Source organism: Mesoplodon densirostris, chromosome 4 (genome assembly GCF_025265405.1).
Source record: "Mesoplodon densirostris isolate mMesDen1 chromosome 4, mMesDen1 primary haplotype, whole genome shotgun sequence".
NCBI lineage: Eukaryota > Metazoa > Chordata > Mammalia > Artiodactyla > Ziphiidae > Mesoplodon > Mesoplodon densirostris.
In genome coordinates this window covers 141,560,957-141,588,681 of record NC_082664.1, presented here as the reverse complement: position 1 = coordinate 141,588,681, position 27,725 = coordinate 141,560,957, and the positions used below count along the sequence as shown (strand labels likewise).

Sequence of the window (27,725 nt, the reverse complement as noted above, 5' to 3'; positions counted from 1 at the left end):
GGAAGAAGTAAAACTGCCACTGTTTGCAGACATGATACTATTCATAGAAAATCCTAAAGACACTGCCAGAAAACTACTAGCGCTCGTCAGTGAATTCAGTAAAGTTGCTGGATACAAAATTAATATACAGGACTTCCCTGGTGGCACAGTGGTTAAGAATCCACCTGCCAATGCAGGGGACACAGGCTCGAGCCCTGGTCTAGGACAATCTCACATGCCGTGGAGCAACTAAGCCCATGAGCCACAACTACTGAGCCTGCACTCTAGAGCCCACAAGCCACAACTACTGAGCCCGTGTGCCACACCTACTGAAGTCCGTGTGCCTAGAGCCCATGCTCTGCAACAGGAGAAGCCACCTCAATGAGAAGCCCGAGCACCGCAACACAGGGTAGCCCCCGCTTGCCGCAAGTAGAGAAAGCCCGCACACAGCAACAAAGACCCAATGCAGCCAAAAATAAATAAATAAATAAATGTATTTTTTTTACATTAATATACAGAAATCTGTTGCATTTCTATACAGTCACAATGAAGTATCACAAAGAGAAATTAAGGAAACACTTGGGATTTCCCTGGTGGTCCAGTGGTTAAGAATTGGCTTCCAACACAGGAGACGCAGGTTCAATCCCTAGTCGGGGAACTAAGATCCCACATACCATTGGGGCAACTAAGCCCATGCATTCTAGAGCCCACACATCACAACCAGAGAGCCCATGTGCCACAACTACTGAGCCTGCATGCTCTGGAGCCCACACACCACAACTAGACAGAGGCCTGTGCACCACAATGAAGAGCCCACACACCGCAATGAAAGATCTCACATGTTGCAACGAAGATCCCACGTGCTGCAACTAAGACCCAATGCTGTCAAATAAATAAATAAATAAATATTTTTTAGAAAGAGAGAGAAGTTAAGGAAACAATCCCATTTACCACTGCATCAAGAAGAATAAAATACCTAGGAATAAACCTATCTATGGAGGTAAAAGACCTGTACTTGGAAAACTATAAGACAGTGACTAAAGAAACTGAAGATGACAAAAACAGATGGAAAGATACACCATGTTCTTGGATTGGAAGAATTAATATTGTTAAAATGACCAGACGGGGAATTCCCTGGTGATCCAGTGGTTAGGACGCCATGCAATCTACAGATTCAATGCAATCCCTATCAAAATACCAATGGCATTTTTCACAGAACTAGAACAAATAATTTCAAAATTTGTATGGAAACATAAACAGAATTTAAATAAACACCTAGCAAGCAAACCAAAAAAAAAACAATTCTTGAGCTGAAGATTTAATCAGGTAATCCTGTGGGGGGGGGGAAGGCTCTTTAATAAGTAAGACTCTATGCTCAGATAAAAAGTCAAAATACTCTTGAGCCCTCTAAAAATTTAATTTACCACACTTATTAAAAATAGATCTTGGGGGCTTCTCTGGTGGCGCAGTGGTTGAGAGTCCGCCTGCCGATGCAGGGGACACAGGTTCGTGCCCCAGTCCGGGAAGATCCCACATGCCGTGGAGCGGCTGGGCCCGTGAGCCATGGCTGTTGAGCCTGCACATCCAGAGCCTGTGCTCCGCAATGGGAGAGGCCACAACAGTGAGAGGCCCACATACTGCAAAAAAAAAAAAGAAAAAAAAAAACATCTTGGGACTTCCCTGGTGGCAGAGTGGGTTAAGAATCCACCTTCCGATGCACGGGTTCGAGCCCTGGTCCGGGTAGATCCCACATGCCGCAGAGCAACTAAGCCCAGGCACCACAGCTACTGAAGCCCACGCACCTAGAGCCCGTGCTCTGCAACAAAAAGAGGCCACCGCAATGAGAAGCCCGCACACCACAACGAAGAATAGCCCCGGCTCGCCACAACTGGAGAAAGCCCACACACAGCAACAAAGACCCAACGCAGCCAAAAATAAATACATAAATAAATAAATTTATTTTTTTAAAAAAGAGATCTTACCATCAAAAGTACTCAATGAACTATAATATTAAAAATCCAGAAGTTAATTGGATTTGAATCCCCAAACACCTGAGCTGAAATTCTGTCATGTGTAGCAGAGGGCGCTGGAAAATGCCTTCTAGTGGTAGATCACAGTCACCATCTGTTTCATCAAGTCAGACAAACTTGGCTTTATTAACAGCAGCAGAACAGATTGAAGAGGAGAGGAAGCCAACATTACAAAGTTAGTTTCTGTTCTTTTTATTAAGAGCATCTTAATTAGATGTGGTTATCTTCTCAAAAAAGTGAGTAAGTTTTTTAAATCCACGACATACTTTATTAACCCCCAAAGGCATTCTTTTTTTTTCAATTAATTTTTATTGGAGTATAGTTGATTTACAATGTTGTGTTGGTTTCTGCTGTACAGCAAAGTGACTCAGCTATCCACTCTTTTCTAGATTCTATTCCCATATAAGTCATTACAGAGTATTGAGTAGAGTTTCCTGTGCTATACAGTAGGTTCTTATTAGTTATCTATTTTATATATAGTAGGATATATATATATATATATATCCTTGTGCTATAAAGTAGGTTCTTATTAGTTATCTATTTTATATAAGTCAATCTCAAAGGCGTTCTTATCTTTCCCTCAGAAATGTGAAACACTTAGCTCTTAGGAGAATTGAACATTAAAAGCTTAAGCGGGGGGGGCTTCCCTGGTGGCGCAGTGGTTGAGAGTCCGCCTGCCGACGCAGGGGACGCGGGTTAGTGTCCCAGTCTGGGAAGATCCCACATGCTGCGGAGCGGCTGGGACTGTGAGCCATGGCCGCTGAGCCTGCGCGTCCGGAGCCTGTGCTCCACAACGGGAGGGGCCACAACAGTGAGAGGCCCGCGTACAGCAAAAAAAAAAAAAAAAAAAAAAAAAAAGCTTAAGGGAACATGACTAATACAATGAAAAAAATACTCAATAATCAATTGCTAAGGCTGTGTGCAATAAAAATTCAGAGAAAAAATGTATTAGGCATCATGGAGTGCACAAACAGAATCACCTTTGAGGAGCTTAAAACTAGTTGCTCCATTTAAGAGGACATACTTTTAGTCTTTTTACTTATTTTTGTCTGAAGCCCAAAGGTATCTTTCAGATTCATTAGGGAGTTCAAATAATCAGAAGATGTTTAGACAATGAATAATGATCATCTTTCATGGCTCATTAATAGCTTTTAAAGCAATAAGTGACCCTGTCAAAAGACCATAGATCCTAAAATAGTCTCAAAGTTTAGCCAGCTGGAACACACAGCAGAGGCAAACGTCACACACTGGGTGAGCAAAAGGAGATAATCAGAAACATTAAGAATGTATGAGGGAAATCGACTACAAGCCCTGTCATTCAGCTACAAAAAAATAAATTCTGCCAACAACCTGAGTGAGCTTGGAAAAGGGTTCTGCCCTAGTCAAGTGTCCAGGTCAGAATTCATCCCAGCTGACACCTTTATTGCAGCCTTTAGAGTCCCTGATCACGGCACCCAGCTATGTCCGGACACCAAACCCACGGAAGTTGAGATAATAAATTTGTGGTCTTAAGTTGCTAAGTTTGTGGCAATTTGTTACGCAATAACAGAAAACTAACACAAACTCCTAGTGATAGTGTTACAAGTAAGATTAAGGCAGGCAAAGGGTATAGAAAGTACAGTGGTAGGTGAGATGCAGTTTAAAGGGGTGCTTAGGTAAAGCCTCACTGAGACAGTGACATTTAAGAAGTTAAGGGGAGGGCCTCCCTGGTGGCGCAAGTGGTTGAGAGTCTGCCTGCCGATGCAGGGGATACGGGTTCGTGCCCCGGTCTGGGAGGATCCCATGTGCCGCGGAGCAGCTGGGCCCGTGAGCCATGGCCGCTGAGCCTGCGCGTCCGGAGCCTGCGCGTCCGGAGCCTGTGCTCCGCAACGGGGGAGGCCACAACAGTGAGAGGCCCGCATACCGCAAAAAAAAAAAAAAAAAAAAAGTTAAGGGGAAAAGCCACGCAGGTCTCTGGGGGAAGGATTTTTCTGGGTAAAGAGAATAACAATTGCAATAGAAAATGAGGAGAAGAACTTGGAGACAGCAGCTATAAGCAACCCTTTCGAGGTGTTATAAGGAGGGCACAGAATTAACAGAAACTGAGAGAGAAGGTCAAGAGATGATTTTTGTTATTGTTTTTGTTCGTTTGCTTTAGAATGGGGAAGATTATAGCACATTCGGTATGCTGTGCTGTATTAGTCAGCTCAGGCTGCCGTAACAAAATACCATAGACTGGGTGGCTTGAACAACAGAAAGTTATCTTCCCACAATTCTGGAGGTCAGGAGTCTAGTATCAGAGTGTCAGCATGGTCAGGTTCTGGTGAGACCTCTCTTCCTGGCGTTTTGACAGCAACCTTCTTACTGTGTCTTCATGTGGTAGAGAGAGAACAAGCTCTCTGGTATCTCTTCTTATAAGGGTACTGTTCCTATCATGAGGGCCACCCTCATGACCTTATCTAACCTTAACCTCCAAAAGGTCCCATCTCCAAATATCATCACTTTGGGGGGTTAGTGCTTCAGCATATGAATGGGGAGGGGGGACAAACATTCAGTCCATAACATATGCTAATGTGATGCCCCAATGGAGAAGGGAAAACTGAGAAGAGAGGAGAGCACTGCAATACTGAGGTCCCTGAGTAAGCAAGGACAAACAGAACCTAGTTTACAGGTGGAAGAACTGGCCTGGTATAAAAGCAGACCACTCATCCATGGCAACACAAGGGAAGGCAGAACATACATGCACAGATGTAGGGAGATGAACAGATACAGGTAGGTGGTGGGAGTTTATCAAAGTTCTCTTCTGATTACATCTATTTTCTCAGGTAAGAATCCATAGTACACAAATGCTAAAGTGGGAGCATGGACTGTCATATGGGACTCTACCAACACCCAATGGCATAGAGCTTCAGTTTATTTTATTTATTTATTTTTTTATTTTTATTAGTTTCTGCTTTATAACAAAGTGAATCAGTCATACATATACATCCGTTCCCACATCCCTTCCCTCATGCATCTCCCTCCCTCCCACCCTCCCCATCCCACCCCTCCAGGCAGTCACAAAGCACCGAGCTGATCTCCCCGTGCTCTGCGGCTGCTTCCCACTATCTATCTACCTCACGTTTGGTAGTGTATACATGTCCATGCCTCTCTTTCACTTTGTCATAGCTTACACTTCCCCCTTCCCATATCCTCAAGTCCATTCTCAAGTAGGTCTGTGTCTTTATTCCCGTTTTACCCCTAGGTTCTTCATGACATTTTTTTTTAATTCCATATATACGTGTTAGCATACGGTATTTGTCTTTCTCTTTCTGACTTACTTCACTCTGTATGACAGACTCTAGGTCTATCCACCTCATTACAAATAGCTCAGTTTCGTTTCTTTTTATGGCTGAGTAATATTCCATTGTATATAGCTTCAGTTTAAAATACAGTAGCTACATAGAGACAACACACGGTGTTCACGCAAGGTGATAAGTCAGATCAGAGGTGCCTGCATAACACCATAAAAAACAAACAAACAAAGAAAAAGACCCCTAAGGACTATCGCTAAATGAAAGGATGAAATCAAGAAAAAACCCTCTCTGAAAAGGAATATGGTAAGGAAGGGTTCATCTGCACCTGAACTCTGAGTGAAGGAAAAAGTCTCCGCTGGGCATCTGTAACGACAAAACAGGCCTCATGAGACCCAAGCGCACACTGTGTGGCACAACTTCCAAGCTGAGAATTTAGTTTAAACTGGGTGTGCCCCCAGGTGCCTGGCAGAAACTATATAAACCTTTCCTAGAAGAATGCACACTCAACCCAGGCCTCAAAGCATCCCTACGAATGCACTTGCAAAAAATATTTTCTCAATGAAATACAAAGCCAACTGATTTTGGTGCTGTGAAATCTAAAGTATCTGGGTTAAAATCCCAGCTCTACCTTGTGACTATCTCTGTATTCTCAGGGAAGTTCTTAAGCCGCAGTTTCCCCTTCTGTAAAACAGTTGCCCCATAGGGCTTTTGAAGGCACAGTTTCTCGTACGTAACTGTCAACAGCTACCGGTCGCTATCATAACAGTATCAGTAGTTATTAGTCTAAAATTACTCATAAGTTTTACTTAATAATACAAAATAAAAGTTGGCACTGCCAAAAATACTTCTGCACCATCCACCACCACCCCAAAACAACTGAGCCTGACTCTAATCCATACTCTGGACAACCCATGAATCAAAAAGTGAATCACAATGAAAATTAGAAAAATTTATATTTAGAATAATAATAAAAATAATACATATCAAAAGTTATGGAATTAAAAAAAACTTATGGGATAAAGCTAAGCTTAAAGGGAAATCTATAGTGTTAAATGTATACATTAAAAACAAAAAAGGTTGGGCTTCCCTGGTGGCTCAGTGGTTGAGAGTCTGCCTGCCGATGCAGGGGACATGGGTTCGTGCCCCAGTCCAGGAAGATCCCACATGCCACAGAGCGGCTGGGCCTGTGAGCCATGGCCACTGAGCCTGTGCGTCCAGAGCCTGTGCTCCGCAACAGGAGAGGCCACAACAGTGAGAGGCCCAAGTAAGCAAAAAAAAAAAAAAAAAAGGCTGAGAAAAACAAAAAAGGCTGAACACCTAAAAAAGTTTGAGAAAAACTATTAAGTGTGCAATAGCATTACGTCTTTAAAAATGTACATAACTTAATATTTAAAAATACTTTATTACTAAAAATGCTAACCATCATCTGACAACACAGGGTTGAAACAAACCTTCACTGTGTTAAAAAACACATTATCTGCAAAGCACAAAAAAGCAAAGCACAATAAAACCAGGTATACCTGTACAAAAAAGGAAAAATTATTTGCCAAGCCTCACTTTAATACAGATCTCATAAATCCTAAATAAAATATTAGCAAACCAAATCCAGCAAGGACAATACATTACAATCAAGTTGAGATTATTCCAGAAACACAAGATTTATTTAACACTTGAAAATAAGTCCAACATATTTCATCTTATTAAATAAGAAAATAATGATAATATCATTAGATGCAGAAAAAGTATTTGCTAAGATTCAACATCATTTGTGATTTAAAAAAGAAAAATCCTAGCAATCTACAAATAAGAAGGAAACTTCCTTTATCTGAAAAACAGTATCTATAGTAAACACCTACAGTAAATATCACACTTAATGGCGACACAGTGAAAGGCATCTTTTTTTTTTTTTTTTTTTTTTTGCTATACGTGGGCCTCTCACTGTTGTGGACTCTCCCGTTGCGGAGCACAGGCTCCAGACGCGCAGGCCCAACGTCCATGGCTCATGGGGCCAGCCGCTCCGCGGCATGTGGGATCCTCCCGGACCGGGGCACGAACCCGTGTCCCCTGCATCGGCAGGCGAACTCTCAACCACTGCGCCACCAGGGAAGCCCCAGGCATCTTTTTGATACTGGGAACAAGGAAAAGATACCTACTCTCAGCACCTTTACTCAACACTATACTAGAGGTCCTAGGTACTGCAGAAAAAAAGAAGACACAAAACACTTAAGAGTTAGAAAAGATGAAATAAAACTGCCATTATTCATAACTAATAGAATTATGCACATAGAAAATTCAAAAGGATCTACAGAGGACTTGTTAGAATTAATGAGTTTATTAAGATTGCTAGGTATAAACCCAATATACAAAAATTAATTGCATTTCTATATACCAGTAATAATTATAAAATGATACCATTCATATCATTTTCGACATCAAAAAAATCAAATACCTAGGCATGAATCTAACAAAAGATATTTAGGACCTCTAGAAAAAATTATAAAATATTACTGAGAGAAGTAAAAAGATCTAAATTAAAGACTATATCATGTTCATAGATGAGAAGACTCAACTGTAAAGACGTCAATTCTCCCAAAACTGATCTATAGAGTCAATGAAATATCAATCAAAATCACAAGAGGTTTTCTGTTTGTTTTATAAAATTTATTATGCTCATTCTAAAATTTATATGGAAATACAAAGGGCCAAAAATAGATAGGATAATCTTAAAGAAGGAAAACAAGATGGGAAGACTTGCTCTACCAGATATCAAGACAATTTAAAAGCTATAGCAACGAAGGTGGCATTACTACAAGGAAAGACCAATGGACTAGAGAAAAGAATCCAGAAACAGAGCCACACTAGTATGGACATTTGATTTTGACAAAGGTGGCAATAAAGAGCAATGGAGAAACAAGAGGCTTTTCAACAAATTGTGCTGGACAACTGGATATCCATACAGAAAAAGTGAAACCTGACCTCTTCCTCAAACCATACCTAAAAACTATTCCACATAGGTTTTAGGTCTAAATGTGGAAAACAAAAAATTAAATGTCCAGATTTGAGACCAGAGGTTCTGAGGTCTTCTGACCCAAGGCACCTGCAGATAGAATTCAAGACATAAAAAATATTTTTGATACCTCAACTGTATCCTCTCATGCCTTAGCATTTTAGTGAGCCAGTTCCAGTTGACAGCAGCCACATATCTTTGCCTGAGTTTTCCAGGAATTGTTTGTAAGTGCTGAGAATTAATGCTCTGCTCTCACCAGCCTTTGACCCATGTGTGTATGTGTGATGTGTCTGAAGAACAAGTGTGAGGAACATAATGTTGTGAGGACCACTAACTCCCAGAGTTAGCCAGAGATTTAATCTTGTTAATCACCTGCATGATAATACACTCTTTTTTAAGCACCTTCACTTCCCTGCCTCAAATCCAGTATATTTTTTGGTGAGCACTGCCTTATTAATTACTTGAACTCGAATCCTTGTCTGAGGGTCTGCTTCTTGAGAAACCAAGAAAACCAAGACCCAGAGTTACAATGAACTTGAGTAGGGGAAAAAAATTACTTCTTTATTTTTGTAACTGCTAATTGAAGGAAATGCTAAATTTCAGTTATGAATATAAACATACCAAAATGATGTTAGCAGTACTTGTGACTTTGTCTCTAACAGAAATCACAGATGTTTTAATATTACATGACAGCTGCTGCAGATACCTCCAAATATTTTTTACACTCCTCACTACACTGAAACCGTTATTTATTAGTTTACTGCTAAACCGCACATGATTGCAGTCTTTCTGCCTATAATGTTATACAGTCTTCCTGTCTATAATGTCATCAACTATTGAGCAACTAACTACCTCTGTGCCAAGTAATTGTTCAACCACAAAACAGTTGAGTGTTCTACAACTAAAGATTAACTCAAAAGGCCTTGGATGAATTCTGATGTTCTTGGAAAACCTATCCCTGCCTTGTAAAGTATAATATGGAAATTTTAATTCATAAACAACAACTAAACTTTAACCTGTGATTTTTAAATGCAATTTTTTCTTACTGAATACATTAACTAAGAAGTAAATAATTGATATCATCACAAATTTATTTTTTAATATCTTGAAGGTATATTTCAATAACCATACAGTATCATTTTTATAAGTTCAAAACTATACCAAAATAAAAATTATATTCTTTGGGAATTTACACCTGTGAAACTATTTTTTTTAAAAGCAATGAAATAAAACATAAAATTCAGGATTCCAGTTGCATAGGTGGGAGGGGAATGAGGAGATGCAAGAGGAAAATAGTAACCCATTAGTTTTATGTCCTTTGTCTCAACTGGGTAGTGGGTACATACATGTGCATTTGTTTAATTATTATCTTATATATAAGTTTTATATATATTCATTTTATACTTAGGAAATATTATGTATTTAAAAAGGAGCAGTCATAGAATCAGAAAAAAATTCTTGAAAATCAAAAACGTGATAGCAGGAAAAAATTATTTCTAAGTTAAAGCTGAACACCCCACTCAGAATTTAAACAAACAAACAAACAAAAAATGAAGACGGGGGAGAAAAAATAAAATTAGAGGATCAGTATAGAAGGATCCACATCTGAATAAGGGGAGATCCAGAAAGAGAGAAAAGAGAACACGAAAAGAAGGAAATAACACAAAAGGAATAATATAAAATAATCCCCCTGAACTGAAGGACATGAGTTTTCAGACTGAACAGGCGCATCAAATTGCCTGCACAAAAAAAGTCTTTATCCCTTAGAGATACATACTAAAATATTTACAGATGAGTGACCCATACCACGATATATTGAAATTTTAGAACACTGGGATAAGGGGAACATTCTTAAAACCTCTACAAGCTAGAGCTGGGAGAGCATGGTCATAATGGCACTATACCTCTCAAACAGCAACACTGGAAGCTGGAAGGCAACAGAAGCATGATTTCTTAAATTCTGAAGGAAAATTAGTTCCATCCCAATGCTATGCCCAATCAAATAAAGCATAACAAAGAAGAAAGAACTGTTCAGAGTTGTAAGGCCTCAAAAATGTTTTTTTCCCGTTCATCTTTTCTCAGGAACCCACTGGAGGATATCTCTATCAAAACAAGGAAAGGGGCTTCCCTGGTGGCGCAGTGGTTGAGAGTCCGCCTGCCGATGCAGGGGACACGGGTTCGTGCCCCGGTCCGGGAGGATCCCACATGGAGCGAAGCAGCTGGGCCCGTGAGCCATGGCCGCTGAGCCTGCGCGTCCAGAGCCTGTGCTCCGCAACGGGAGAGGCCACAGCAGTGAGAGGCCCGCGTACCGCAAAAATAAACAAAAATAAAAATAAAACAAGGAAAGAAGATGATAAATGATGTGAAGAAACAGGGAATTTAACAAAGGAGATGGGCAAAGAGAATCTCCCGAGGTTGGTAAAAGAAAATCGTGATATGAGAGCTCTACTATTTTAGACTCAGAGAACAACAAAGCCAGATTGGAGCAAAGAGAACAGACATTTCCAGGATACCTCCTACATGGGATTATACTGAGAGAAGATCCAAAGAATTTCAGAGGTGTGGGGGATGAATTAGGTATATAGAAAACTAAGCAAACAGTAAAACAAAGTTAATTACTAATGCCAACGTAATTATTCCATGAAAAGTCTTTTACACACTCTTAATGTGAATAATAAATAGTGATTTTCCAAAATATTATGAGATGCTTATATCAGAAAGACAGAAGGAAGGGAAGTGAATATGTGTATGTGCTAAGTGGAGATGAGGTTGGGACATCAGCTAGAGAACTAAAGTCTTAGCCTCCATAGTAGCAAGGCCAGAAATTATACATAAAACCAAAAGGAAAAAAAAATTTTTAATTTTAAAATGGGAGCATAATCAAGTTACTAAAGAATATGTAAAGAAATACTAAACTATGCAATTTTATGAATCACTGCCTCTAGGACACGAATTAAGAGTGAGAAGAAGGGAGTGTATCTTTTCATTGTAAATCTAGTAGTAATATTTTACTTTTCAAATTATGTACATATGCTATTTTTTAAACCTAAAAATTAATTTTAAAAACCATAAATTTTCACAAGGGTCAAATAAGAATAAAAATAATAGCCATTATTTCCCAAACACCAACTACCTATGGGAAACATAGCAGATCTTTTACAAAAACTATCACTATTCCTCAGGCCATCTTTGTAATGTAGGATTATCCTAATTTTACAGATGAAAAAACTGAACATGAGAATGAACAAGGAACACTTTTGTTTTGTTTTTTCTGTTTATGTTTTGTTTGGTCCTTTACCTTTCCAGCAGTAGCAAAATATTCACCATCAGGGGACCACTCCATCAAATGTACAGATACTGAGGTTCTAAAAAAACAAAATTGAACAGTTAGCATTTTTAAAATCTGGAACACTATATATATAAATGGTCAAAATAAGATTTTCATAACATCATCAAAACAAGAGTGTTTTCACCTCTTGAAAAAAAAATATAAATATTTCACCTCCCTAAAAATACAAATTAATTCATTAAAGCTAATCCAAAGCTCACTTTGGGGAGCCAAAGAAGAATGCAATTAACATGTATAAATGCTATCTGCAACCTACATGCCCCACCAACACCCTAATGTAACATTTGAAAACTGAGCTCATCATCTTCCCTGGCTAGTTGGATCCCTTCACATACTCCATATTGTTAATGGATCCCTTCACACAATCCTTCCACTTGAAAGAGTGTCTCACAACTTTCACATCTTCCCTCTCCCGATCCCACCTATATCTCATGCATTAATGAATAATTCCTACATATCAACCTTCTCAACCCAAGTCCTGAGGTTATTAACTATGAAAATATTTTCATCCTTTTTTAAAACAATCAATTGTAGCACAGATTAAAGGATGATGTTATAATGGGTTTTGGTTAGAAAAAGTCTATTTTTCTAGGCTTCTAAGAACATATCTCAGGAAGCATTTTTTAAATTAATGAACATAACAGAGTTAGACACTAACTTGCACTGCCAGATGCACTTCCAATCATTTAAAACAGGAGGAATTTTATTATCGATTTCTTCCTCCTCTTCCAGAATGTCATCCCCTGGAGGAGCCCACAACTGAATAGAATCAGTTGCTGTCAACAATCTGTTATCTGAAAATTAAAGAATGTTCAGATGAATAAGCAAGGATTACCTAGAGAAATAAACACACATGTGGGCTTCTGCTTAGGTCTAAAAACTATTCTGTGAAAAATAAGCAATATTGCCTATGAAAAACACTTGTGGAGTATATCCATTTAAAAGTTAGAATCCACTGACAAGAAAACTTGAGGGAAACTTGAGAACAAAAAATAAAAGCCTCCTGACAAAGAGCTATTGTCTATCAGGTAAAACTTAAAAAAAAAAAAAAAAAAAAAACAGAAGCAGAATAACAAAACAAACCCCAAAAAACTCTCTATATATAACACAGAATATTCTCAGGATATGACATAACTAAAGATTAATGAAATTTGTTTTTCTACATGGACTATTAAAATTACCCTCACTAGTTGTGAATGTAAAAAGGGACAACAGCCATTATCATTAAAAGTTTCTGAACTTTCAATATTAAAGACAGTAATTTCCCGAAATACAAATAACAAAATGAGATAGGGTTTTTCTGATCTTGTTTTATTTCTGATTTTATTTCTTAATAAACACAGTAAGAGTAAAGTACAGCACATTAATTAATGAAAGAAATCATCATTGTTTCTTGGAACAAAACATTCAAAAGTAGCAGGGGAAAGCACAGAACAGTAAATTAAGCACTGTACAAAGCAGTGTATATGAAAAAGAAAAAAGTATACTTATTCACTAGCAAAAAGAGAATACTACTGATCATTTTCTTATTATAGGAGACTATATCACAGTGTAATCACACACTTAAAACAAATATTAACTTTTCATAATTTCTAAAGATAATCGCTAAATACCTTGAGGGTCCCATGCTAAATTGTATGTCACGGAACTCAAAAAAAACTGCCCAGTTTTAAGCCACTGACACTTGAGTTGCTGAAACATAGAGAGAGATATGTTTTCAAAGTAATATCCACAAGCACTACCATATTATCATTTTCTTCAACTGAAGACTATGATCTGAAACAAAGATGTAAATATTTCACTATTATTTTCAAAATACTGTTTTTAAAATAATTTCCAATGATTCCACTTACTATTCTACCATATCAGGCTGTTTGCCACGCCCAAACAAAGCATGTCTCCCAGGCTTCCTTCCATGTCTATAAACACAATCTTTTTTTTTTTTTTGGCTGCGCAGGGTCTTCATTGTGGCATGCAGGATCTTCAATGAGGCATGTAGGCTTCCTAGTTGTGGCATGCAAACTCTTAGTTGCGGCATGCATGCAGGATCTAGTTCCCCGACCAGGGATGGAACCCGGGCCCCCTGCATGGGAGCACAGAGTCTTCCCCACTGGACCACCAGGGGAGTCCCCTATAAACACATTCTTATTCTTAGGGTATCCCTCCCTCTCTTTTCCGCCTGCAAACTCCTATGGTTACATCAAGATCTAGCTAAATCATCACCTCTGCAGTGAAGCCTCTTCTGACATCCTGGCAGCACTCAGAGCACTTTTTACTTACATTCTACCATTATAACACTGGTCACACTGAATTATTTGTTTATATATCTGACTCTCCTACTACACTGCAACTCTTCAAGGGCAGGAATTATGCCATAATGAGCTTTGTGTATTCACTGTTGTAATGACTGGTACACAGATGCTCAATAAATGTTTATAAAAACAAAGTAAATGCACATTAGAAAGAAGTACAAATTAACACAATCCTATGGAGTCAATGTCTAAAATAAAACTAGATATACCTTCCAAAAAGCCAACAAATTTGAACTATATAATATATAAAACCCATAAACCTGACCTATATTTGAATAATTTCCATTCTATTTTCTTACTGTTTCCATTCTAAAGTATAGAAAGATTTAAAATTTAAAAGTCACTGCTCTTTCCCATGAAATACAGTAAGTAAAAAAGTTTAGATATCTCTTTGCAGTAGACAAACATAAAATGTCCTTTTGTGAAAGTATAGTGCAATGTAAAGCCATGTCAAGGCTTTTTATAGGCAAGTTATACATTAATTGCTTGGCAAGTAATAATTTAATAAATGGCAATGCCCTCACTTATAATACTTTTAAAATGTTTAACAATAAAATAATTTATTCAAGATTTCATGACTATCTAGAGGTGGAATTTTAAAATACAACTATAAAACCTGAATTTCAGTATCCAAAAGTAATTTTATATTTATTAATCAGGGAAAAAGTTATTTTTTAAACCCTATCACTGCTGACCCAACAACAGTCACAACAGTATTTTAAATACTGCTCAACAGAACTATTTACAGTAATAATAAAATCATTCCTAACACTAGAGCTATTCCTAACACTAGAGCTATCCCTAACATTCTTTCCATTAGTGCTTCTCAGAGTGTAATCTGTGGACCAATTACATCGCAGAAATTTGGGGCGTGAGGTCTGGAATCTGATTTTTTTTTCTTTTTTAATTTAATTTTTCTTTTATATTAGAGTATAGTTATTCACAATGTTGTGTTAGTTTTGGATGTACAACAAAGTGAATCAGTTATACATATACATACATCTATTCTTTTTCAGATTTTTCTCCCATATAGGTTATTACAGAGTATTGAGTAGAGTTCCCTGGGCTATATAGTAGGTCCTTGTTGATTATCTACTTTATATATAGTAGCGTGTATATGTTAATCCCAAACTCCTCATTTATCCCTCCCACACACCCCCCACCTTTCCCCTTTGGTAACCATAAGTTTGTTTGCAAAGTCTGTAAATCTGTTTCTGTTTTGTAAATAAGTTCATTTGTATCATTTATTTATGGAATCTGAATCTTTTTCTATAAATTTATTTATTTTATTTATTTAGTTTTGGCTGCAGTGGGTCTTCGTTACTGCACATAGGCTTTCTCTATTTGTGGCGAGTCGGGGCTACTCTTCGTTGTGGTGTGAGGGCTTCTCATTGAGGTGGCTTCTCTTGTTGCGGAGCATGGGCTCTAGGCATGCAGGCTTTAGTAGTTGTGGCTCGTGGGCTCTAGAGCATAGCCTCGGTAGTTGTGGCACACAGGCTCTAGAGCACAGGCTCAGTAGTTGTGGCACACGGGCTTAGTTGCTCTGCAGCATGTGGGATCTTCCCGGATCAAGGCTTGAACCCATGTCCCCTGCATTGTCAGGCAGATCCTTAACCACTGTGCCTCCAGGCAAATACAAATGAATTTTTAAATATGTACTCCCAATGACTCTTAAGTACTCTGAATTTTTTTTTTTTTTTTTTTTTGCGGTACGCGGGCCTCTCACTATTGTGGTCTCTCCCGTTGGCGGAGCACAGGCTCCGGACGCACAGGCTCAGCGGCCATGGCTCAGGGGCCAGCCGCTCCACGGCATGTGGGATCTTCCCAGACCGGGGCACAAACCCATGTCCCCTGCATCGGCAGGCGGACTCTCAACCACTGCACCACCAGGGAAGCCCAGTACTCTGAAAATTTAATATGCATTTCATAATATTATCATAGGGAAGAGACTATGATATAATTTGTACTTCTGGGGGGAAATGTAAAAAAAGTATTCATATACATACATTTAATGGAAAATATCAAAACCACTTATTTACTGCAGTTAAGAATACAATTTTTTTTTAATTACTGGTAAATATGTCAAGAGGTGAAATCTTGGCGTTCAGATTTCACACTGGCAGTTTTAACTATTTGTGAGTGATGGTGGAGTTCTAATGCATGTAGTAATTTTAAAATTAAAAAATTTTTCTAACCATATTGGATTTAGACAAAATATAATTCAGCACCCAGTGAGTTTACCTAAGCTCCTAACTCCTTCATTCAAATATTTAGAAGTACCTGTTATGTTCCAGATACTGTTCTAAGTACTTGAGATGCATCAGTGAACAAAAGAAACAAAGCTCCCTACCCTCATGGAGCTTACATTCTAAACAGTAATCTATAAATAAATAAACAAGATAAGTGCTCTATTGAAAAAGGTTTAAAAATAGAAGGATAGACAGGTTAGAAGGAAGGTGGGAGAACCAAGTGGCAATTTTTAAAAGGGTGTTCAAGGGACTTCCCTGGTGGTCCACAGGTAAAGAATCCGCCTTCCAATGCAGAAGATGCAGATTCGATCCCTGGTCGGGGAACTAACATCCCACATGCCTCGGGGCAACTTAGCCCGCCTGCCTCAAAGAGAGAGCCCGCGTGCTGAAACCTACAGACCCTGCCTGCGCACCCCAACTAGAGAGAGTAAACCCGTACACCACAACTAGAGAGAAGCCCTCACGCCACAAATAGAGAGAAACCTGAGCAGACCGCACACCATAACGAAAAGATCCCGCATGCCTCAACAAAGATCCCATGTGCTGCAACTAAGACTCGACACAGACAAAAAAAAAAATTAGGAAAATAATTATTTTTTTTTAAAAAGGGGAGGGCGGTCAAGGCACATCTCATTGAGAAGGTATTACTAAGCAAAAACTTAAAGGATCTGTAGGAACTGGCCCTGGAGCTATCCAGAGAAAGAAGGACATTCCAGACAAAAGAACAACCAATGCAAAGGCTCAAAGATGAGAGGGCAACTATCCAAAGAACACTGAAAATGCCAGTGTGGCTGGAGTGACCAGAGAGGACAAGAATAGCAGATGAGCTTTGTGAGGTAATAAATGGGTGCAGGTGTGGGGGCAAGGCGGGGGTGGAGGAAGAAGGGCTGTAGTCTATTCTAAGGTTTTTTGGCTTTAAATGTGAGAGAAGTATGGAGCCATTAGAGTTTTTAGCAGAGAAGTGTCATGATCTACTCTGCTGAGAACAGAGAAAGGGAAAGGGGATAGATTAATTAGACAGGAGACTAGTCTAGTAATCTACATAAGAAACAACAGGAGTTCACCTGGGGTAGATCCCAATTAACAAGGCAAATCTCAATAAGCAATATTCTAGGAAACTGATTTTCTAAAAGGCCTAGGGATATATTCCTAGTGAATGTAAAAGATCTTACCATAAAGCACCAGACAAACTTCACACTGATATTCCAGACCACCTTCAGCACCAGCTCCTAAGGAGCTCTTTATTGCTGTCAACTGGATTCCCAACTCAGTTATAAAACTTTTCTACTACCATTTAATACTTACACAATTTCTCTTATGAGAATTTATGCCCAAGGGCTCAAAAATACAAACAGCATTACCATATGAAGCTGCAACCTAAAAAAGAATGAACAAAGCATTAATATTTAATGAAAAGAGAAAATAAAGGTAACTTCCTTTTCACAATAATGTATAAACTGATTACATACAATCCCAATACAGTATTTATGGTTTATTCCCTTCCATAAATATAACTGGAAAAGTACTGGACTTAAGAATCTCTTCTCTTATCAAAAATTCAGCAGGCTTTATTTTCCATATCAAATACAAGGTTGACCTATTCAAAGAAATCATCCTTTCCTATAAAAATTTCATTTTTAAATGCAGAAATAACTTTTATTAACAAAGACACATTTCAATGGTACATCTGTCAGAAACTTTAAACTTTACAATCCAGTGAAAATAATATAAAAACCATGAGAAGTAGAAAAAGACATCAAAGGGCAACAGGTTTTAAAAAATATATCAAATAAAATGCCATTAACTATACCATCAAACAAAAAATACCAATTGGGAACACCATGTAGAAGGAGGAATAGAGAAAATGGACTAAGGAGAAACCAGACAGACATCCACTGCAACTGGAGGAGAAATAGCTGATATAGACATCTCTAGTGGACTTAAGCTAGGGGTTTGGGGGCCAAGAGGACTTTGCTCCAGGTCACATACCTGATGAGAAGAAATACAAATTCCTCTATTCCTAGGAGCTTACCAGAGCCTGTTTTCCAATAATTCCTTGAAAGCCAGTTCCCAGTTTATCTTCCTCTTGGCAAGAGGGAAACAACTACAGGGAACAGACCAAAAACCATCTCTTCTCACGCCTCTAGGTCTATGGGTTAACCTATAAAGCTAAATTAGGTATACATGTTTTTAAGGCAAGCCGAAAAGGTCTACTGTGATTTCAGGGCACTCTAATGCAAAAGAAGTGATTTCATTTATTTATTTATTTTTAGTATCTATAGTCACTCAGAGTGTATTTATTTATTTGTTTGTTTGTTTGTTTGTTTGTTTATTTTGGCTGTGCCAGGTCTTAGTTGCACCACACAGGATCTTCACTGAGGCATATTTAGTTGCAGCATGCAGGATCCTTAGTTGCAGTACGCGTACTTCTTAGTTGTGGCACGCATGGGATCTAGTTCCCCAAACAGGGACTGAACCCAGAACCCCTGCATTGGGAGCGCTGAGTCTTACCCACTGGACCATCAGGGAAGTCCCCAAAAAAGTGATTTTAATTGTTATTTAATACCTAACTTTCTTTCCAAGAAAAAGCTGTTTACTCCACAATGGTAGGGGGAGAGCTACTTAAAATGCCTGGCCACGGTAACACTTAGGTAAAAGGTGTTATGAATGATCACATTCAACATGTCAATGAATGAATGAATGAATGATTGTAACTGGTTAATACAAAGTCATAAATTTGAAAGTAATCATCACAAGGACTGGGGATAAATGAAATAAAAGAAGATGGCAATAAAAGACAATGAATCAGAGATGTCACAATTTGGGCTTCTTCACCTTCAACCAGGTTAGAAAAAGTAAAAACATGGTTATGAAAACCAAGGGCTTCTATATTTAAAACAAAATAAAAACAAAAACAAAAATTCTGCTCCCAGAGTATCTGTTTATTGTGATCATCACCAGCACATAAATAATTTTTTAAAATGCATCTCTGACAACTATTGTAACAACTCTAAGCAGGTTTAAAGCTACCATGCTTGGTATAGGGAGATGAGCAATGAAAAATTAATGAGAGAAATCTGACACTCTGAGTGTTTTCTAAAGAGTAAGCAATACTTAGGGAGAATGACTGGGGAAAAAATTCAGAAAAGCAAGAAACAAGCATCAGAAAACACCAGAAAATTCAGTGTTTCAATACTATGTCAATTTTATCATTGGATTGTCATATAGTGGCACATTTACCCAAATATTAAAGCTTAATACAAACATCAGGGTAGGACAGTAGAAATGATATATCACAATTATTATTTGGCATAAATTTGCATGATTACTATTTATTACCATGAATATTCCAATTTAACATATCCTTGATAAAATTTATTATTACTTAGTAAAGAACAATTTTTAGAACACTGAAACTGTTTAAATTATTACGATTATTACAGGAAAAATATCATTCTTATATTCCCATAGAAACATTTAACTCTGCTACACAACATTGGCCTTAATGAATTGCTAGAATATATAGCAAATATGCTATATTTACTTTACATATAATCAAAATTTGATGTATATTATGTGTGAAATTTTGGGGGAGAGGAACATATGATGAAACTTGAATTATTTTAAAATAAATCCTCTGTTTAAAGTCTGAGTGAATGAACTTTAACATTCTTCAAACAAAAAATAAAGTTTCATTAAATTAACAGAAACTTTACAAAGCATCAGTTACATGACATATATTATATTAGATGCTAAAAACTTGCTACATTTCTTGATAAAAATTTGATTTTATTATAATTTGGGAGAGATAAGGTATGCTAGATATAGGAGATAAAAGTTTACTTCCCTGCTACTGGCTTAATAGATGCTAGAACTATCAACTGGCAGAATATTAGCACACACAGGAATGTGAAGCCTACAAATCTTTTAAGACAGTATATACAGGTAGAACAATTAATTATCACTTATCAGCTTAATGGCTCTTTAAAATTTGTACATAACCTATCATTTTACCCACTCCTATTAACAGCCATCTAAGCAAGGTATAATATATAATTAGAAATTGTAGGCAAGCCTTGTATAAAAGCATAAGAATACTCTCTGAGATTGTTAAATACATTAAAAGATGACATTTAATAAAGTAAATAAATCCCTTACTCTTCCATGTTGGTTAGAACACTCCACACAGCTGACTTGGATGTTTCCATGCTTAGCACCAGGAATGATCTGCACACATTCAAAGTCATTTGCCAAAATAACAATATCACAGCCCGATCCATATGCCTAAAAAGAAAAGTTTTACATTATGTAAGATATGTAATTTGTGAATTATTTTAGTTTATCTTAGTTTTTGCTGCTATTGCAAAGGATACTGTGACACATTTTACAAAAATAGTTAACGTAAGAATATTTAAAATGTCAATTTCCAAATCAGAACATTAAAAGTCACACCAAAAACATGGGGTGATGACACATCATGCATTATCATTCAACAACTGCTACTAACAGGAAAAGGGTTCTTCCAGGTCTTAAACACTATAGCCTCCGTCCCTCATAAATCTTTCGGTTTAGAATTTCTCTCTGAAGCTCATCTCAGTAAACCCTAAAGAATAAAACCTCCATCTGAAAGTAATAAGGTATTGAAGCCTGCAATTGCATTCCCAGGGTTCAAACCAGGCTTGAGGAAGATCATGATAGAAATCAGATGCATTTTCCAACACAATTCCACATGGCTTAAAGAGCTAGTTAAATAGACATGAACCCCTAAGGCAGAATTACATGCACTAAGGCAAACACTAAACAAACTCAACTGCTGAAGTGAATCCATGATGAAGCCAGCCTGCCTGCCCCCTCCTCTCAACCTTACCAGGCAGGACAGAGAGACAGAGACAGAGAGAGGAAACCAATCCAAAGTGGTTACACACACACACACACACACGCTAAACAAAATAAAAAATAAACTGATTTCTATAAAATGTGACAAGTATTTGGTCTGGAAAATAAAATAAAACACAAAGTCAAGTTCCTGGAAAATTCCCTTGTTCAAAAGAACTATAATGAGCAAAACCACATATTTCTTCCTATTGCCACACTTCTTCTTGGTGTATGCTATTCCTGTTTAGTAACTTTGTGAATTTTATGATGACATAAGGGGCAGAGGGTGGGGACATTTTTCTTTTTCTTCCAAACTCAACTTATGATTAAATACTTAAAACAACCTAACAATTTAATTCTCAAATGAAAAAGCCCCATAAAAAGCAACATAAAGTTTATGAAATAAAAGAAGATGGCAATAAAAGGCAATGAATCAGAGATGTCACAATATTTCCCACTATTTCTACAGCCTTAAGCAATATGGTCATGTCCTACAAAATACAGATATCCAGTAGCCAGGGCTGACATGTGATGACAGCTAAGCCAGTGAGGTCCACATACGGCTGGTAATGAAAGAGGGAACTGAAGATAAAGACCAGAGAGGAAGACAAACACTACTTCTACTGGTTACTGAAACTTCCAGTGTTGCCAAAATCCTGCTCTAACTACTATAAACTATCTTCAACTCATGTGTTTGCATATAGCAGAAAGTTCCCCAAATGAAAAACAAAGATGGAATTTTAAGCAAAGGAACTATGGGGGAAAAAATCACTCCCAGGAAGAAATAACCACTTATACTCTCATAGACAAAGCAGATTTACTATACTATGGATTCAAGAAAGGTAAACTGAATGGGAATCCTGAGTATAGGTAGAAGAAATGTTTGTGTCACCATGCTAACCTTTACACTTATATTATTAAAATAACAAAAATAATCTTACCCTTAAACATTTCACAATTTCCAAAGTGCTTTATAGCATTATCTCAGCAAAGCAGATTGATGGTAAGAGCAAAACTTTACCTAGTTTGGAATCACCACACGCAGGGTTTTCAGTGTTGGTTCTGCAGTACTATGGGATCTTAAGCAAGTTACTTAAGCTCTCTGAGCATCTCCTTGTGGTAGAATGGAAGAAATAATACTTAATTCTTAGGATAGAAAATCTATTTCCATAGTGCTTAGCACACGTCACTCATTAAAGACACAAAGCAGTGCATGATGTCCCAAGTCTGGGCTAGCAACTGGGAATACAAAAACACAAGATGTGGTCCCAGTGAGTCTAATGGGGAGACAACCAAGTGAATCACCAATCACAACTAAATGACAAACTGCCATGACAGAGAGAGATACCTATGTTACTGGCAAAGACAAAAGGTACTCAATGAATGTCAAATCGGGACTTCCCTGGTGGCGCAGTGGTTAAGAATCCTCCTGCCTATGCAGGGGACAAGGGTTCGAGCCCTGGTCCAGGAAGATCCCACATGCCAACGGAGAAACTAAGCCCGTGCACCACAACTACTGAGCCTGTGCTCTAGAGCCCGTGAGCCACAACTACTGAGCTCATGCACCGCAACTACTGAAGCCCACGTGATGTGCTGCAACTACTGAAGCCCATGCGCCTAGAGCCCATGCTCTACAACAAGAGAAGCCACCGCAATGAGAAGTCCGCGCACCGCAACCAACAGTAGCCCCCGCTTGCCGTAACTACAGAAAGCCCGCGCGCAGCGACGAAGACCCAAAGCAGCAAAATAAATAAATAAATAAATAAACGTTAAATCACTCCCCCTTTCATCTTTGCAACAAACCTGAGAGGAAGAGAGTATCATTACCATTATATAAAGAAAGATTCAGGTTCATTTATTTGCCCAAGATTATACAGTAAGTGGAAAATGTTCAAGCGCAGGTCCTTACAATTCTTATGTTCTTTTCCCCTACATTACACGTCAAAGAGACATAAAATATTTCAGATAAGTATTAGCACACTTGCTTCTCTAAAGATGGGCCATCCCCAGCAACAGCTGCTCTAGACATAGGCTCTTACTGCTCAGTCACTGAAGAGGATTTTTACTCCTCCCTAGATAGCCATAATTGTCTGACCTTTGCCTGAGGACATGTACCATGCTCCTTAGAAGTAGAGAATCTTTCCATTTTTCTGAAATGCAATAGTTCTCAAACCTGGCTGCATCAAAATCACCTAGGGAACTTGTTAAACATACAAACTGAGTGGTCCCACCCCAGACTTACTAAATCAGAATCTTCATGGATGAAAGAATTTGGCAATATCTATCAATATTTTAAATACAATATACCCTTTGATTGACAAGTCCCTGTTTTACTATAAGCATACTAGCAAAGCTTGCCAAAATATATAGAGAAGGATATTCACTGCCTCATTATTTTAAGCAGCAAAAACTGAAAATAATATACCATCTATCAGTAGGGAAGTGGTTAAATAAGTTACTGAATATCCATCGAGTAGAATACTATGCAGTTACCAAAAGTTTAGAGACCACTGGTCTAAAATGGCCTCAAATCCCTTATCAAACTACTAATTACCATCATAACAGAACAATAATGGGTGGCACTAGCGTCCTGTGGAACCACACCTAGGCAATACCTTCTCTTTTATATAATATCCATGGTCATGGCTAGAACGGAACCCCGTAAACTACTGCACACAAAGAGCTGGAAAAGTACAGAAGTTGAATATTATTATTCTTCACCTTTCTCTAAAGAGTCTAAAATACACATAACCCCAAGTGTGCAAGAACAGGGGACTCATAATCAGTCAGTACTGAATCACATGCATTCTATAACTGAAGGTGCATAAGATTTTAATGATTTATATACATGTGTGTTTGTTTGTCTGGTTCCTACTACACTGAGAGGTCCATCAGAGCAAGGACCATGTTCTTGTTTACCACTGTAGTCCCAGCACCCAGCATGTGCACAGCCCTCAACAGATACAGTTATCTGTATAACAAATAAATGATTCAAAATCTTCCTAATTTCTGGCTCCAGAAGTCTATGTACCTGGAAACTTGGTCAAAGAACATGGAGTTCAGACAGTTGATATAAGCTAATAATTTGGCCAAGTTTATGATGGTAGCTATACAAGGAAAGAGAAAGGTATTTTGGCTTATTTTCCAGTCTAACAGCATCATGGATTTAGAAGACCTACCAGAAGAGAATCTATCAAAGCCTTCCTTAATAATTTACCATTTATTGAATACCTTCTATGATCAGGCAGTCTGCTAGGGTCTTTATGAATATCATATCTTCACAGGCCCCCTTGTAAAGGTGGAGAAACTGAGGCCCAGAAAGGATAAGTAACTTGCCCAAGTTCACAGAGTGAGGATTCATTTGCTTCATAGTAAAGCTCCTGCTCTTTCCATTGCATCACCCCAACTCCACTAAGATGTCTTATTAGCACTAAAAGGCCCACGTTCATATTTGTAATCCCAAGTATAATTTCCCACAGCATCTAGCTCAGAGTAAAGACCAGCAGCTGAGAAGGTTTATACAAAATCTATAATTACTCAAGAGATTTCCATTCTTTCAATTTGAGGTCAAAAGCAATTTGTTTCATTCCTCTTTTTCAGAATTCAGTTTTACCAGAGGAAAAATTTATAATGCAGAAGGAAAAGCAGGCACTCACTGAGACTACAAGCAAATACTAAAATGATCCCAGAGAGTACAGGATATGGGCTCCTTTGTAGTAGGTAAATAAATATCTCTGACTTGGCTGAGTATAAACTAACTATTCCACATGTGGTAGAGAGGCTACAGGATCACTACAGGGAAGCAGGAAAAAGGGCACTAAGTCCTTTCTGGAACAAATGGAATCCCTTAACCAAGTTCTTCCCTTGGGTTCCTGGGAGAACCACCCCTATGCCATAGCACCATACACCAGTGTCTTGCACTAATAACAGTACTGATGTATATAAAATATTTCTCAAAGTCAAGGATATGGTACTGGCCCAAACGCAGAGATGAAGTCCATGAAAAAAGGAAGAATCTTAGAAAAACATCCTTTCCTTCTATTCACGTGGGAGTTTCTTTTATGGAAGGACTGAACTGTCCTTATGATGAAGAATTAATAACTAGCTGACAGTATATAACTAAGAGATAATTGTGTAGCACAAGTTCTACAGGCAAAGACATGCTTTAACCCTCACTTGTTTTAACCTTACTTTTGGAGACTGAATCCATCCTGTCAGGAAAGAGAAAACTAGTCTCTACTTTGAGCACTGAAACTAAATTTCCAACCTGATGGAAGTTTTCAACCTGAGTCTAGTGGGTGTGAGTCACAGATGGTCTCAGGACGTCTTTGAAATCCTGGAAATTATATTTAAAGCCATGTGAATGTGCTGGTTTTCACTGGGTCCATAGATTTCATTAGTTTGTCTTAAAGAATCTCTTCCTTAGACAAAGTGTGTTATCCCAAAATTATTAAATGGGAGCTAAAAACCTGAGTATTTGTTATTACCAAGATTCTATGTTTTTAGTTGTGATATCCAAAATATCATTAGCAGAGTCCTGTTAATTAGCTGAGGCTGAAAAACAAGTGGCCCTCTTCTTTTACCTTATTAAAATGTTACACTTGAAAAAAATTTAAGTATCATTTTCTAAAGCCATAAAATCCTCTGAATTAACACACTATCGTGACAATAATAAAAATACTGTTGCCTTCTCTAGAGGGTTCAATGTCATTCTGAACAATGATTAAGTGTAGCTGAATAGGCATAACACACTCAGTCTTCTCTAACCTCAGTTTTATATATACTAATTGCCTTGACTACATTATTTTCAAAAATTCAGATAAGTAATACTCATATCTCAAACACTGTTCTAATTTCTCAGATTTCCCTTAAGTCTTAGATAAATTAAAGTGTAAAGTAAAGAAAAAAAATTTTTTTTTTGGCCTTGCCTTGTGGCTTATGGGATCTTAGTTTCCCTACCAGGGACTGAACCCAGGCCCTGAGCAGTGAAAGTGCCTAGTCCTAACCACTGAACCACCAGGGAATTCCCAATTTTTAAAAATTTATTCTTCCTATTTTTTTAAACATCTTTATTGGAGTATAATTGCTTTACAATGTTGTGTTAGTTTCTGCTGTATAACAAAGTTAATCAGCTATACATATACATATATCCCCATATCTCCTCCCTCTTGCATCTCCCTCCTACCCTCCCTATCCCACCCCTCTAGGTGGTCACAAAGCACCAAGCCGATCTCCCTATGCTATGTAGCTGCTTCCCACTAGCTATCTATTTTACATTTGGTGGTGTATATATGCTACTCTCTCACTTCGTCCCAGCTTACCCTTCCCCCTCCCCGTGTCCTCAAGTCCATTCTCTACATCTGAGTTTTTATTCCTGTCTTGCCCCTAGGTGCATCAGAGCCTTTTTTTTAGATTCCATATATATGTGTTAGCATACGGTATTTGTTCTTCTCTTTCTGACTTACTTAACTCTGTATGACAGACTCTAGGTCCATCCACCTCACTACAAATAACTCAATTTTGTTTCTTTTTATGGCTGAGTAATAAATCTTACAGAAACATGACCTTTCCTATAAGAATACAGAGAATGAATACATTATACTGGCATTTTCTATGTTGTAGTTGGATGCTTTAACATCCTGGTAGTTACAGGGTCAAAGTTTGAGATCGCTGACAACTGTTCACAGATGTGTCTAAATTTTAAAAAGAATAGCACCGATGAATCAAGAGGTACTAAGCATGTTGAAAGGTTTCACTAATTTAACAAGGTGTTACAGTCTATTTTAACAAGAATACTCTACCAAAAGTGTTACTGTTAAACTCCCACCTCTCCCTGAGAGTTCTGATTCATATAAATATAAGGCACATGTTATTAAAAGCTAGAAAAATAATTATAAGAAAGAGGTGCCATTTATTGAAAGCCTGCTGGGTACAAGTATTGTACTATGCATTCCACATTCCTAGTCTTTCTTTCAAGACTGCAGTAAACCTAGAAGTTGGTTATTAATCCCACTTTAGTATAAAGAAATGGAAGTTCGTATGATTTAATCAAAGTCCTAAGTCACAAGGCAAACACATACTGGCATGCAAATTTAGATCTTTTACACTGTTTTATACACTTCAATGATGACCATCTTCTATCATATTGTTTTCTAGTGCTTAAATTTTTGTTCATCTTATTGGTTAATTACATAAATTCATTTAAATTCTTCATTTCTGCTGTGATTTCTGCTCTATAAACAAACAAAAAACTAAAGAGAATACAGGGTTGTCTGGGCTTTCATGATTACTTGGTTGTACCAAGTCACCTTCAGGAAATAGTCTTAAGAGGTCAGTGTTGACCTATGAAAAAATTTTACAACCAAGAAAACAACGCACAGATTAACAAAAGTTTCCCAAGAAAACATCCTTTCCTTCTCTTCATTTTAGTCACCTAGTTAAAACCCTAACTGCTTATGATACTCACAGAATTAAAAATTAACTTCTAAAATGGACAAATAGGTTTCCTTATTGAATGCTGAATGGATCCCTTATTAAGCTAGAACTTTCAAATAGTACTTATCCATTAAAGCTAAATAAACCACTTAAAGTGTTTTATGTTTTCAATGACAAAATATTCTTTATTATAGAGAGAATAACACATGTACTA

The 27,725-nt window shown here is 37.8% G+C and overlaps 1 protein-coding gene across 3 annotated transcripts in view; it reads right to left on the bottom strand.

Moving 5' to 3' along the window:
- Positions 1-27,725, bottom strand: part of DMXL2 (Dmx like 2) — a 163,264-nt gene that overhangs the window by 107,578 nt on the left and 27,961 nt on the right. For 2 of the 3 annotated variants that reach the window (XM_060097340.1, XM_060097341.1), the window contains exons 2-6: positions 20,360-20,485; positions 17,507-17,578; positions 13,254-13,332; positions 12,299-12,434; positions 11,590-11,656 (exon numbers count right to left, since the gene is read on the bottom strand). In XM_060097340.1, the coding sequence (XP_059953323.1) occupies positions 11,590-11,656; positions 12,299-12,434; positions 13,254-13,332; positions 17,507-17,578; positions 20,360-20,485 (480 nt within the window). Of the gene's footprint in view, positions 1-11,589; positions 11,657-12,298; positions 12,435-13,253; positions 13,333-17,506; positions 17,579-20,359; positions 20,486-27,725 lie in introns of those variants that run through there. The other variant, XM_060097342.1, reaches the window with a different exon arrangement.